General features: G+C 46.9%; 1 protein-coding gene across 2 annotated transcripts in view; it reads right to left on the reverse strand.

Moving 5' to 3' along the window:
* The window catches only part of GPN1 (GPN-loop GTPase 1), a 51,843-nt gene extending 40,782 nt beyond the window's left edge, over positions 1-11,061 (reverse strand). The window contains exons 1-5 of one of the 2 annotated variants that reach the window (XM_065400591.1): positions 10,939-11,061; positions 10,721-10,814; positions 7,607-7,646; positions 4,208-4,274; positions 2,236-2,273 (exon numbers count right to left, since the gene is read on the reverse strand). In XM_065400591.1, the coding sequence (XP_065256663.1) occupies positions 2,236-2,273; positions 4,208-4,274; positions 7,607-7,646; positions 10,721-10,814; positions 10,939-11,049 (350 nt within the window). In that variant the 5' untranslated portion in view covers positions 11,050-11,061. Of the gene's footprint in view, positions 1-2,235; positions 2,274-4,207; positions 4,275-7,606; positions 7,647-10,720; positions 10,815-10,938 lie in introns of those variants that run through there. The other variant, XM_065400592.1, reaches the window with a different exon arrangement.
* Between the last annotated feature and the right edge of the window lie 3,814 nt (positions 11,062-14,875).

Genomic DNA, 14,875 nt, shown 5'->3' on the forward strand with positions numbered 1-14,875 from the left:
TCTGCACAGTAAAGCAGCTTTTTGCCTCAAATGACTGCTCTGCTCATTGTTTTGAACTCGGCTGCCCTGGAGACCTACACCCCTCCCCTTTCAAAGCACCATTTCTGACAGCTGTTGCTCCAAAGCAAGCCATTAATGTGGAATGCGTGCTGTTGAACAGGAGGGAGGGAGGGAAGGAGGGAGGGAGGCAGGCAAGTGCTGATGTTGGGGGTTTCCCCCTCCCCCAGGACTGGCTGCTTCCTGTCGCTGTCTGAACTTACAAGACAGCATGCTGACACACAGGAGAGAGATCACTTGATCATTGCCTGTTAGGTCCACTCCCTCTGGGGCACCTGGCATTGGCCACTGTCGGTAGACAGGATACTGGGCTAGATGGACCTTTGGTCTGACCCACTACGGCCGTTCTTATGTACACTCTATCCCCCAAAACATCCTGTCCCCTACATACACACACTCCCTGTCTCACATTCCCCCCTGCCCCTTCAGTTGAAAAGAAGTTGGCAATGTAGTAGGATGCCCATGTGTCACGGAGTCACCGGGCGATGCTCTAGAACTACTCCATATGAAGCCAGTCAGGACTCTGGGGGAGCCTCCTCTCTCTGAGCATACTGTCTCCAGGGCAAGAAGCTTACACAGCTTCGACCTTCCTGGGTCTGACCTTGGAGCATTCAGCATCCCCCTTTCACACGGTGCACTTCCCACAGCAAGTCCGCACCGGCGGGGCTCCTGGGGAAGCCAGAGGGCCTGCACCCCAACTCCGCAGTCAGATGTGACTCTCAGCCAGCATAAAACAGAAGGTTTATTCGTAGACAGGACCACAGCGTAGAACACAGCTTCCTATTACAGACATCAGTGACTTTCAGCCAAGTCCATCTTGGGAATCCTGGGCCAGACGCCCTAGATTCCCCCTCTTCCAGTTCCCCCAAGCAGACTGCCAGCCTCCAGCCTCTCCTTCTCTCGCTTCCCAGGCCAAAGGTGTCACCTGGTCGCACCCCCATCCTGGGTCTCGGGTTACATAGCTGCAAATAGCTGGGCAGTCTCACCTGCCCTGAGGGCCTCAGCAAAAATCACACACCCAATTCCCACCACCAAAGTATTGGTGGAGTACACAGGGAAACTAAGGTACACACAGTATTAGTATAAATAACAGGAGTACTTGTGGCACCTTAGAGACTAACAAATTTATTAGAGCATAAGCTTTCGTGGGCTGTATAGGACAGTAAGACTCACATGCAACATAGCAAGATGAATTAAACCCCACTTCATCACATCATGGAACAATGGGATTGGGAAACCTGCATCATGTGACGCTGTGCTTGCCCCATGAGGCATTGCAAACCCTTCCCAAAGCACCCTGCGGCCTGTGCACAGTGGGATAACTACCACAATGCATTGCTCTCTTTGCCTTTGCAAGAGCTGCTATTGTGGATGCGCTCCACCATCACAAGGAGCACAGCATGGACATGCAACAGCGGTTTAATTCCAGCGTTTTATTAAAAGTGGTGTAACTTGTGGCGCAAGAAACTTGCCAGTGTAGATATACCCTTAGGAAAGGACCTGAAAATCTCCTGCACTGAAGGTGTCAGCAAAAGATCATTACTATTCAAAAGCATCAACATAACAGCTACTTAGACTGTAAGCTCTTTAAAACAAAAACTGATTCCCTGTGTTTACACATCACGTAGAACAATGGGGCTTATATGAATTGTATTAAAGGAGCTTTGCAATCAACAGACCCATCCTCTAACAACTTCAAACTGTTAGCATTTGGACTATATCACAGAGGACATTAATTTAATTATCCATCAAATTCCAAGTCTTCTGTTTAGATATCGTCAATATTGAGGCTAAGGGAAAACCAACAAGCAGGTGGCACTGAACTCCCCCCACCCCCACCACACATCACATGGACCTTACAGAAGAAAAATAGATAAAATTACCAGTCTTGTATTGGGAAAGCACAAGAGAGGGCTGAGACCAGGAGAATGAGTCTCCAAATTATTCTGCTCTGGTTACTGGAATCTTGTGGTTCTGCTTCCAGCTGTAGCTCTTTTCTCAAGCACCACACACCTAAGTAGCAGATAGTTCCTGCACCTGGATATATACAAATCTTTCCCAGCATAAGACTGGTAATTTCAGACAGCTTTGCTCAAGTAAAGACCCTGTACTGGAACTCTTTCAAATGGCTTTCCTAGGGGGATTTCAGAATAGTATATTTTTTTGGAATTTACTCACTGAGATGTGTTCTGTCGCTTTTCAATAAACTTCATCACCTGTTTGGAAAGAAAAGGAATCAATAATAGGCTTTTTATTTAGATCCATTACAAAGCAAAGACTATGCTCTTTAATAAGAGATAAGCTTTAACTTCAAATTAATTTTTTTTGGACTATATATGTACACCAAGGAATGCTAAAGCTAAAAACCCAAGCATTTAAAAAATATCCAATTTCTCTTAACAGTTAATTTCTATAAGTACTCAATCATTGGATATACTAAAATCAACCTTAACTCTGCCCATATCCTGATTAGAGAAATTGTACAAGGAAGGCAATAATTTCCCACTCTTCATTAAGAGTCTCAGCTTGTGTGATGTGGTTTGGTTCAATGCCTCCTCGAAGGTCCTCGGCATTTCACTAAATCAGGCCCTGTGATTCCAGATGGAAGCCAGTTTTCAAGTGTCATTAGATAGAGCTAGCAAGTCTCCATATACAAGCCTCAGATGCCCAGAAATCAGAGCACATACATGAAAAGGACAGAAATCAGAATAGTGTCAAAGCAGAACACATAATATCAAAGACAAGTATGTATGAAAAGTTACACAATTGATGTTCTGTGGTGCACATTTTCTATACTCTACACACAACGAGAAGCTGGCATCTCTACGGGAGTAGAGCTAAGGCAGACTGGAACCTCCACATTTTCAAAAGTTTGGGTTTCTTGTATCTTTAGTCTTAACTCTGAATATCCTGGGTTTCTAAATTTTACAGTTAAAATGTACCCAACATTCTGGAAAGGTAATAACTCAAACCACTGATATATGCCTGCAAATTTAACTTCATCTTAACGAAGTTCTTTGTGATATAGCAACATCTTAAATATCTTTAACTTAAAGGTAGTATTTTGTTGGAGGTTTAAAAAAAATAAAAAAAAAATTCAAGGCTTAGCAGTGCCACCATATCCTGACTCTTGCTAGACCACACAGCCCTACGAAGCTAATGAGCTGCAGTTTCCCCAATTTTCCTCTGCATCATATTGCTTTGTAGAGTTTATATACAAACTGCAGTGTTCTCATTTCTCCTGTTTTTCTTACTCTGCATAGAATTTATGAAGTACTTGTCAAACCATTCAAACTTCATACGGCAACTATCTCTTTACTAAATAAAGACAATTTTTGTTTTATTAGCCTATGTTCCAGATATTAATCATGTTTAACTGTAGTACTGTAAACATTCAAAACTTCACATTGTTTTAGCTACAGGATTCAAAGATTCTTCAAGGAAAATTTTGAAAATGGTAGAATTTTTAAGCAAACTTAAAAATGGTTAGGTGAATTGCCTTCAAACATCCAAAAAAATAATTTAAAAAGGAAGTAAGCACAAAAATACATTTCCCAAGTAAAGTTACAAGGTAAGAGAATACAGGGCTTAGACTGTCTGCTACTCTGTTTGTACAGTGCCTAGCATTATGAGCTCCCATTCTTGATTGGTACTTTGGCACTACCATAATAAACACGATTAATAATAATCATAATAATCAGGGGACATGGCTGCAAACTCAACTATTATCTCTCCATAATGTTTCCCCCTCCCACTTTAAACCAGGTCATCAAAAGTTAGGGAGAAACACATCGCTGGCAGTATTGCTGCTTTCTATTTGCCAAGTGGAGCGGGCAGAGATGCCATTTGTTTGCGCCCTTCCACTCTGTATCCCTGAGACATTTTACTCTCACAGCAGCAAATCCCTGGATCAAACTCAATTTAACATTACTCAGTCAATTTACTAGATATGTGGTTCAATGCAGTAGACTGCACTTACCCTGCCTCAAAGCAATTACTTTTCATGGCAACTTCTAACTTTTCTTCTCAGTGAAAATATGCCCTCTGCAATTCCACATGTGGAAGAGTGTGAAATTGGCTTGTAAGTTACATGCTGCCTCTTACTAACATACAGCACAGCCTCATATAATAAGCACAAAGAGCTTGGTACCTGATCAAATCTTGTGGCAAAGAGATTGAGAGAAGTCACTATTCCACCATTTGGGCCCAGACCATATCTGGACACACAGCTCAGGAAAGCAGGTTATAGAAATGTTAATAGGCTTTTTTCCCAAACCTGGTACTACTTGCTTGTTTACATAGGTGTCTGGCATACTCTTGGACTAACAGTAACAAGTAAGAGACAAAGCCCCGGCCCTGGAGAGTTTATAATCTAATTTCCTAGGTGATGCAACCAATAAACGATAGGAAAGGACAGTGTTTTCATCAGTACATTGTAAAGAACTTTACATCGTTACCCCATTTTTCATATGGGAAACTGAGACACAGAGCGGTGAAGTCACTTGCCCAACATCACCCAGCAGGGCAATGATTTGTCCCAGTCAAGTGGTCTCTTCACTAGGCCACACACTTGCTATGCGTTTCTGTAGCAGGGTGCTGATGCAAAAGCACCTAATTAGCCCCTGCCCAGTCAGCTCCAATCAGGGGAAACAGATTGGGGCTCATGGAAAAGGCCTGATGCCAGCCTGAGGATTGGCAACACCTGCTGGCCTGACAAGCTAAGGGTTATAAAGACTGGGAGGAGCCAGAAGGCAGGGGACAGCCAGGGAGAAGTCAGTCAGTCAGGGAGGGAACTGGAGGCCTCCTAGCTGAAGGCTGGCTCTGCCTGTAAAGGAGGAGATTAATCCTGTAAAACTTGTACATAGATGGACACTGGTGGTGGGACGAAGTTAATAAAGACACAGGTGTTGCACAACCCTGAAGCCTCTCTGAGCCTTATTGGGGAGGGCAAGCGGGCCCCAGGAAGAGGGGCAGGTCGTGCACCCTGTTACAGTTTCCTAATCACTCTGTCCATTTTGTTACAGTGGAATGGGGATAATGGCCATGCTTAGAAATGTTCGAAGTGTGTAGCTGCTAACAGGGTCAGTCAGAGAAATCTTGTACATGGTCTATGTCCCAAAAGCATTCAAAGTCTCTCTCTCTCCTTCTCCAAGCTCTCCCCAACCATTCCCTGAAACATTTTGCCTTCCCACTGGTTCCAGCTCACTCTGCCCTTCCCATGCCATTAATTAACACTGCAGAAGCCATTACCATGCAAGAACTTGCTCCTTGGAGCCAACAGGAACCCGTCTCGTTTTCCCCAGGTTCCTTCCAAGTGGGCCACCTCCTCACCCGAGCCCCTCATCTCTTCCCATTCCACCCATCCCCATTTATGCCCTTCCCCATAATCACCCCCAAACCTTTTCCCCATTCCCCCTCCCAGCAAGCATCTATAGGTCTTTTTTTCATTCAAATATACTTTGATTACATTCCCTCCAAAATGGAAAAAAAACCCTGAAATAATTAGATTTTAGCAAAATGCCTTCAGATCTTTTTGAGTTTTCTGGCCTACACTGAACTCAAATTGACACTGGCTGAGTGGTCTGGGATCAAAGACTACTGCTTATCCCTTTGAGGTGCAGTAAAATTTTCCTTGTTTCAAACCCCTTTTGCTCCTCGGTCCACATGTGTTCAGCATAACCCATTCAGTTCATGCGCATTAGGCACATGCCTACAATGAGAGCTAAATGCTGTGATTTTTTGGACCCCCAAAAGGCTAGGGGTATCATGCACTCGGCGGAGGTAACTCCTGAGTGACTGAGATCCTGGTGTTATGATCTCAGCCCTAGTTTGATCCTTATCTAAATTAATGGAGATATCTTATCTCCTAGAACTGGAAAGGACCTTGAAAGGTCATCAAGTCCAGCCCCCTGCCTTCACTAACAGGACCAAGTACTGATTTTTCCCCAGATCCCTAAGTGGCCCCCTCAAGGATTGAACTCACAACCCTGGGTTTAGCAGGCCAATGCTCAAACCACTGAGCTATCCCTCCCCCCTGTATGCAAATATACAATGGTGGAATTCATGAACCCTAAAATCTGTTTTTGGATTTTTTGGGTGGAGGGGAAGCTGTAGGTGAGGAACCCACTTTGTGAAATGACCAAAAATCTGGATCACTAACCCTGTCCCACGCCCTCATGAGGCACAAAAATTTTCAAGGTTATTCAAGTAATAGTGCAGATTTTAGAGCACTTGAGAGTCAAACTTCAAACTGAAAGCTAGTATAAAAGTTAACTCTAGCAGACCTGGCAGTCCGCTATACTGTACGCTACAAGCAGGGCCGGCTCCACCATTTCTGCCGCCCCAAGCAAAAAAAAAAAAAAAAAAAGACGCGATCGCGGCAGCAATTGGGAAGAAAAAAAAAAAAAAGCCGCGATCGGCGGCGGCAGTTCGTCGGCAGGTCCTTCGCTCCTAGAGGGAGTGAGGGAACTGCCACCCCCGAATTGCCGCACATGCCGCCCCTCTCCCTTGGCCGCCCCAAGCACCTGCTTGTTAAGCTGGTGCCTGGAGCCGGCCCTGGCTACAAGCATTAACCCTTTAACTCATCGATACCTACACTATTTCATAACACCATTCTTCCCAGAGATCAAATATCCATAATAAAAGATCAGGCAAATAATAAAAAGCCCATCAAGTCAGGTGTTCAGTCTCCAACAATGGTCAATGTTGGATGCTGCAGAGACAGCTATAACCCTCTCCTTGCACCTAATTCCCAATTTCCATCTGAAGAACATAACATAAGAACGGCCATACTGGGTCAGACCAAAGGTCCATCTAGCCCAGTATCCTGTCTTCCGACAGTGGCCAATACCAGGTGCTCCAGAGGGAATGAACAGAACAGACAATCATCAAGTGATCTATCCCGTTGCCCATTCCCAGCTTTTGGCAAACAGAGGCTAGGGACACCATCCCTGTCCATCCTGGCTAATAGCCATTGATGGACCTATCCTCCATGAATTTATCTAGTTCTGTTATAGCCTTGACCTACATCCTCTGGCAAGGAGTTCCACAGGTTGACTGTGTGTTGTGTGAAAAAATACTTCCTCTTGTTTGTTTTAAACCTGTTGCCTATTAATTTCATTTGGTGACCCTAGTTCTTGTGTTATGAGAAGAAGCAAACAACACTTCCTTATTTACTTTCTCCACACCAGTCATGATTTTATAGACATCTATCATATCCCCCCTTACTCATCTCTTTTCCAAGATGAAAAGTCCCATTCTTATTAATCTCTTTCATATGGAAGCTGTTCCATACCCCTTATCATTTTTGTTGTCTTTTTCTGAATCTATTCCATCACAGGAGCACCAACAAGCAAACCAAAGCCCTTGTTTTCCAACCTACCCAGGCCAACCAGTATCCTGGCTTAAATTCTCACTGTGTCTGGCTACATTTTACCCATGAGCAACCCCAAACCCCAACCCTGTCTGTTTTCCTCAGTGTACAGAGATGGTATCTGTGTCTGTAGGAGTTGAGTATGCAGAGGTGATCTTAAGCAAAGGAAAAGGATACTGTTTCATGACTTCTTTGTACTTCACTGTGTCTCTGATATCTAGAAAAGAATAAAGTGATAAAGTCACAACTGAATAAATTATAGTAATGTGATGAGAGGGGAAAGACGGCTCCCCAGGTGTAAAGCATTCCCCCTTCCCTCCCTGCCTCAATGAAGGCAGCCAGTACAGGTGGGACTATTTCACAGAGGACTTTAATGCTTCATCGACACTAGCCACCCCCACCATACTTGTAAAACATCACATCGATACACAAGACCTCCAAATAATTTACATGTTTGACAATCACCGTTTGGATTAGATTTGCTTTCAGCAGGGCTAGATCCAGATACGATGGTGAACAGAACATGTGCATTTATCTGGACAGTGAGGGATCCAACACTCTTGAGAGCTGTAAAGCGGGGTTCTCAAAATTCATTGCACTGTAAGCCCATTCTGACAACAAAAACTACTACACAACACCAGGAGGAGGAACTGAAGCTTGAGCCCAACCAAGTTCCACCCCCACGGGAGTGGGGGGCAAAGCCCAGAGGTTTCAGCCGCCGGCAGGGGGACCGTAACCTGAGCCCCAGTGCCCAGGGCTGAAGTCCTAGAGTTTTGGCTTCAGCCCCGGGCAGTGGGGCTTGGGCATCGGCTTTAGCCCCAGACCCCAGAAAGTCTAAGCCAGTCCTGGTGACTCCATTAAAACAGGGTCCCGACCCACAGTTTGAGAACCGCTGCTGTAAAGCAATAATTTATATTTCTCTACTGCACTGTTTGCTTGTAATCCTCTAAATCCACCCCTCATCTAGCATTGCAAACCCTTCGCTATCAACACTCCCTCCCTTTGCCCACTATGTTTCTCACTCTCATTTTCTAACCTCTCTTTTCATTTTTCAGCCACCCCTCTGTACTCTCCTGTTCACATTCTTTTGTTACCACAATATCATCCCTTCCCCATTTCACAGAAATATAGGAATTACCAGGATGGATCAGACCAGTAGTTTATTTTAGTCCAGTCACCCACATCTGCCTGTAGTCAATGCCAGATACTTTACAGAAAGATACATGACACCCCATAGTTGACAGTTATGGAATAATATGCACAGGGGGAAGTTTCTTCCTAACTTCAGGCAGCTGGTGGTTTTATGCCCTGAAGTAGGAAAGTTTCCATCCCTTTTTAGTCCTAGTGTTATTTTGAATGTGCAAGTTATTCATATAGATATAATCCTTTTTTGAATGAATCCTAACCTATTTAACTCTTTGACACAAAATATTATTGAGGCTATATGCTGTGCAGAAAGTAAAAATTAAACCCCAAGAGCCACCCAAAAATTTACTTTTTAAATAAGTAAATATGATACACCACCATCGGTCAAGACACAACTATCTAAGCAGCCACTTGCTTTCACTGTAACTATGGGCATCCTCCCCCACCCACTTACACTTTTGATTTTTTTTTCTTTAATAACTTATGTGGGTTTTTTGGTTCACTTAAGTCTATTTAGATTTTAAATTCTTCAGGCCAGCAACATCTATTATATCTCTGGAATGTGCCTGCCCAGTTCTGAGTGCTATGGAAACAACATCTAGTCCATATGCCTAAGCTAGAACATGGCTGTTCCCAGTGATTAAAACAGACTGAAATAGAAGGGAGAGCCAAACCAGGAAAAGGAAGTCTGAAAGCTTCACTCCCTTACACTGTAGAGGGCAACCTGGGATTAAAGTATCCTCCAATACTCTGTTTAGTCCAATCTGAATATCACAAATGAAGGGCATACCAAACTCTGAAATAACCTCCCCTCATCAAGTGCTTCTTGATAGGCAGTTTATATTTTTTGCTTTTCCAGTTTCAAAGTTGAAAATCTTGTTCACTCATTTGTCCCCTTCTGCAATTCCTTCCACGCCATCCCTTAAAAATAGAATGCTCTTCTCTGAACTATTCTGAAAGGGTATTAGTCTTGTCCTTCAGCTTCCTCCATCAAGACTCCTTCTGTGATGCACAAAGGAAGTCACAAATTGAAAATGGCTAAACTAAGGCTTGGTCCACACTGGGGCGGGGGATCGATCTAGGAAACGCAACTTCAGCTACGAGAATAGCGTAGCTGAAGTCGACGTTTCCTAGATCGAACTAAGTTTACTTACTGCGGGTCCACGCGGCGCAGGCAAGCTCCCCCGTCGACAGCGCTTCCTCCTCTCGGCGAGCAGGAGTTCCGCAGTCAACGGGGGAGCGCTTCTGGGATCGATTTATCGCGTCTCATCTGGACGCGATAAATCGATCTCAGAAGATCGATCTCTACCCGCCGAATCAGGCGGGTAGTGTGGACCTAGCCTAAGTGGCAACTGCCAATAGCTAATATTTATAAATAAAAGAGAAAGCTTTCAAATGCTTCAGAACCACCTCATATTACTACTACTCTTGTCCTTCATTCCTCATTCTCTCCATTGTTTGTTACAGCTTCTTCCAGATTAGACAGCAAACTTTCCAAATCAGGGGCTGTTTACCTGAGCATCAGTACCATGCCCAGAACAATGGGCTCCAATCCTAACTAGAGCCTTTAGTTGCTAGTGCCATGCAAAAAATAAATAAACCCTTTTCTCCCTAGTTATACCCCGTTAGTCTACCCTAAATAAACCCCTGCATTAGCATTCACTCTTCCAACATGAGATACAACCCACCTAGCCAACTACCTCACAGCATCCAACTTCCCATTTCTGAACAAAGATATACAAAAACTACAAAAGTATTGAGAATACAGTGAATTACATATCTAGTAAGTTTTGTATCTATGTTTTTAACTAACAAACTCAGTATTAATCACAACCTGCCTACAACCCAGAGCCCTCTCAATCAGGACCAGGCACCGAGACAGCACTACTAGATACATCTTTCATGGGTAAGGGAAAAAGAGAAAGAGCTCGTTCTGCTCAACCCTCAACTGCATGGGACATTATGAACTACGAGGTGTTAGACTTGCCTTAGAAACGTGACTGGGATGAACAAATAGGCTCCGTAGTCAGAGGAGTCTGTATATTAAACCAGCAATGACTAGCCCTGACTCAGCGCTTCCTATAACAGGGTTGCATGAAAGGGCATCTGCCCCTCGAGGCAGGGAGCGCAGCGCGAGCTACTCACCGATGTTGGCTGGAAAAGGAAGCTCGTGCACAGCAGGGTCCAGGTTGATGACGTAGGGCGGGGAATTCTGGCTGTGCAAATGGGCAGTGAGCCTCTGCGGAGAAGAGGGAGAAATTAAAGGCCAGGACGAGACCTCTCTTCCCCTCCCCCCACCCCCGCAGACACCTGCCCTCCCCCGGCCCGGAAGGGGGCCCCTCCCCCGGGTCTCATCTCATCACCTGCACCAGGGTGGTTTTCCCAGAGCCCGCCATGCCCAGCACCAGCACGCACACCGGCGGGGCCGGAGACTCAGAGCCGGCTCCCGCCGGCGCCACCTCTGCCGCCGCCATCTTGCTAATGCCCCTTCCGCTTCCGGGCGGAAGCGGAGTGTGAGCCCCGGGGCGGGCTTCGGGAAGGAGAGTGACTCACTCCCGGGCGACACGGTACAGCCCCTGCCTATTGACAGTGGCTTCCCCGCCATCGCCCAGCAGGGCATCGCTGCCTCTCCCACCCCCGCACTGCCCAGCACGATGAGTGCTGCATGGGGCGGGGGCGGCGGGCAACACCGAGAAGACAGTTGTGGGGTAACCCATCCAGCGGGTGCATGAGTAGATGGGGCCCTGGAATGGTGGTTTTATTGGCCATGAGTATGTGCCACCTGTGGAAAGAGGGAAGACAGGAAGGTGAGGTTGGGGAAGGGGAAGAACGCCGACGTGAGAGGAAGGGGAGGGAGGAATTCCATGAAAGATCGGGGAGGAGAGGAGTTAGCGCAGAAAGGGGAGAGAAGGATAAATTCATTCAAAGATTCTAAGGCCAAAACGGATCATTATGATCATCTATATAAGACAGGCCGAACCAGGTCAGACTGATGGTCCATCTAGACCAGTATCCTGTCTTCTGAGGATGCCCATGCCCAGTGCCAGACACTTCAGAGGGAGTGAACAGAACAGGGCAATGTATTGAGTGATCTACCCCCATCATCCAGTCCCTGCTTCTAGCAGTCAGAGGTTTAGGGACACCCAGAGCATGGATTATATCCGTGACCATCTTGGCTAGTAGCCATTGTTGGACCTATCCTCTATAACTTATCTATTTTTTTTAACTCAGTTATACTTTTGTCCTTCACAACATCTCCTGGCAATGAGTTCCACAGGTTGTCTGTGTGTTGTGTAAAGAAGTACTTCCATTTGTTTTAACCGAGCCTATTCATTTCATTGGGTGACACCGGGTTCTTGTGTTATGTGAAGGGGTAAATAACACTTCCTTATTTACTTTCTCCACACCATTCATGGTTTTATGGAGCTCTATAATATATCATCTCAGTCATCTCTTTTCCAAGCTGAACAGTCTTTTTAATCTCTCCTCATATAGAAGCTGATCTATGCTTCTAATCATTTTTGTTCCCCTTCTCTGTACTTTTTCCAGTTCTAATATATCTTTTTTGAAATGGGGCAAACAGAACTGCATGCCTTATTCAAGGTGTGGGAGTACAGTGGATTTATATAGTGGCATTATGATATTTTCTGGCTTGTTATCTCTTTCCTAATGGTTTCTAGGATTGTTAGCTTTTTGACTACCATTGCATATTGAGCAGATATTTTCAGAGAAGTATCATAAATGACTCCAAGATCTTTCTCCTGGGTGGTAACAACTCATTTAGACCCCATAATTTCACTGCCTTGTTTACACTAGGCTTTTGTCTAAGGTTCTTGTATGGCTGGCTCCTATTTTTACAGTATCTGAGAACTTCACCATCTTTAGCCTCACAACACCACCATGAAATAGAGAAGTATTATTATCCCCATTTACAAATGGGGAACTGAGGCACAGATAGGCTAAGTGACTTGCTCAAGGTTACCCAGGAAATCTCTGTGGAGCAGAGAATTGATCCCAAGTCTCTCAAACCTCAGGCTTGTGCTTCAACCATTAAACTAGCCTTCTATAACACATTAGCTAGCATGGGAGTTTTAGGTTGGACACTAGGAAAAACTTCCTAACTGTCACGGTGGTTAAGCAATGTAATAAAGTGCCTAGAGAGGTTGTGGAATCTCCATTGTTGGAGATTTTTAAGAGCAGATTAGACAAACAGGGATGGTCTAAATCAGAGGTCTCAAACTCCCGGCCCGCAGGCCATCTGCGACCTGAAAACCTCCCCAATGTGGCCCGCGGGGCTCCAGCAATTTTGGGGCCAGGTCTCTCCCTTGGCCCCACCTGTCGCCCCGGGGCACTCCCCCCCCGGCTATTTAAAATGGCCACGGGCCCCACTCACCACCGGCAGCGCAGCGGAGCCCCTCCCTGGGGCAGGGTTGTGCCTCTACGCGCTGCCCCCACCCTGAGCACCTCTGTGGCCAATGGGAAGCTGTGGGGGTGGTGCTTGGGGGCAGCAGCTTGTGGAGGCCTGGGCCCGGCCCACCCTGCCTTGGAGCACCAGGTAAGTGCCACATACCCTGACCCCCTCCCAGCAGGGCCGCCCAGAGGGAGGGGGGGGGGTAAGTGGGGCAATTTGCCCCAAGCCCCTGGGCCCGGAGGGGCCCCCATGAGAATATAGTATTCTATAATATTGCAACTTTTTTTTATGGAAGGAGCCCCCGAAATTGCTTTGCCCCCAGACCCCCTGAATCCTCTGGGCAGCCCTGCCTCCCAGAGCCTGCACCCCCTCCCCTTTCCCACATGTCCCCTCCCACCCCCAGACTCCCTCCCAGAGCCTGCACCCCTCCCGCCCCAAACTCCCTCCCAGAGCCTGCAACCCCACCCCATCCTCCTGCACACCCTGCCCCAGCCCAGAGCCTGCACCCAGCACCCAAACTCCCTCCCAGAGTCCAACCTCTCACCCCTTCTGCACCCAAACTCCCTCCCAGAGCCTGAACCCTGCACCCCAATCCCCTACCCCAGACCTCCTCCCCAACCCAAACTCCCTCCCAGAGTAGGGTGACCAGATAGCAACTGTGAAAAAATGGGACGGGGGTGGGGGTAATAGGCGCCTATATAAGAAAAAGTCCCAAAAAACAGGACTGTCCTTATAAAAATGGGACATCTGGTCACCCTATCCCAGAGCCTTAGGCAGGTGGGGGGCGGAGTTTGGGGGGGCAGGTTCTGGGTGGCATGTGTGACATTATTGGCCTACTGGGAGGATTTGAGGACTGGCACTGGCCCTAAGGTAAATTGAGTTTGAGACCCCTGGTCCAGATAATACTTAGTCCTACCAGGAGTGCAGGGGACTGGATTAAATGACCTCTTGAGGTCCCTTCCAGTCCTATATGATTCTGTGTTCTAACAACACACTTCTAAATCAAACTAGATGATTATGATTACAATGGTCCTTTCTGGGTTTATAATCTAGGCCAGACAAACCCTAAAGGACACAAATGGGAATGCAGGACCATTATGGTGACAGTTTGATGGCTACTCAAAAGATATGTCCTGAGCTTCTTTTTTCAGCTAGTTGGGGAAGGGGGAGAAGTCAAATGAGCCAGAAGGAACAGGTGACCTTGTGATTCAGATGGCTCAGAAGATGATTCAGTCGTAGTTCATGATTAGGAGGAGACTGCACAGGCAGCCTATCTCTCCAGCTCCCATAACTCCACTCCTGCCACCCAGTCCTCACCTGCCCCTCCAGCTGCCAGTAGTAATTTTGGCTCAGTGAGCAATACTCACAGCTGGCCACCTGCCTGGGCATTGCCAGCTAGCTGGGTTTTGAAGGGCTCACAGCAGAGGTGACTCCGAGGAGACTGGTTTTCTTGGGGCTAGGCTAGGCAGGGCCCCAAGGCAAAGGCACGAAGCCTGTGTTTGATGCCACCAAGGGGAGCCAACGGACTAGGGCAGAGGGGGTTGTGGGAATGGCATCAGAGGACGGGGTAAGCGGCCGGGCCCGCGCCGCCTCGGGCTGCGGTCACAGGACACCGACTCCTGCTCCTGCCTGCGGGTTGGGGCGGGTCCGCCAGAGTGGGAGGGGGCGTGGCACTCTCGGAAACGGCTGCTCCGGCGGAGGGTTTGACTCTATGGTTGAGGCGCGGTAAGATGAGGTCACCGCCAGCCTGTTTGGGTCACGTGGGTGATCACCGCTGTTTGTGAGTGGCGCAGAGCGATGAGGCGCTAGTGGGGCGCGCGCCATGCGGAGCAGCGGCTGTTCGGTAAGTGTTTGCTGCCGGCTCCCTCTTCCCGGACACTCCCCGCTCC

The sequence above is a fragment of the Emys orbicularis genome, chromosome 3, assembly GCF_028017835.1.
Source record: "Emys orbicularis isolate rEmyOrb1 chromosome 3, rEmyOrb1.hap1, whole genome shotgun sequence".
Taxonomy (NCBI): domain Eukaryota; kingdom Metazoa; phylum Chordata; order Testudines; family Emydidae; genus Emys; species Emys orbicularis.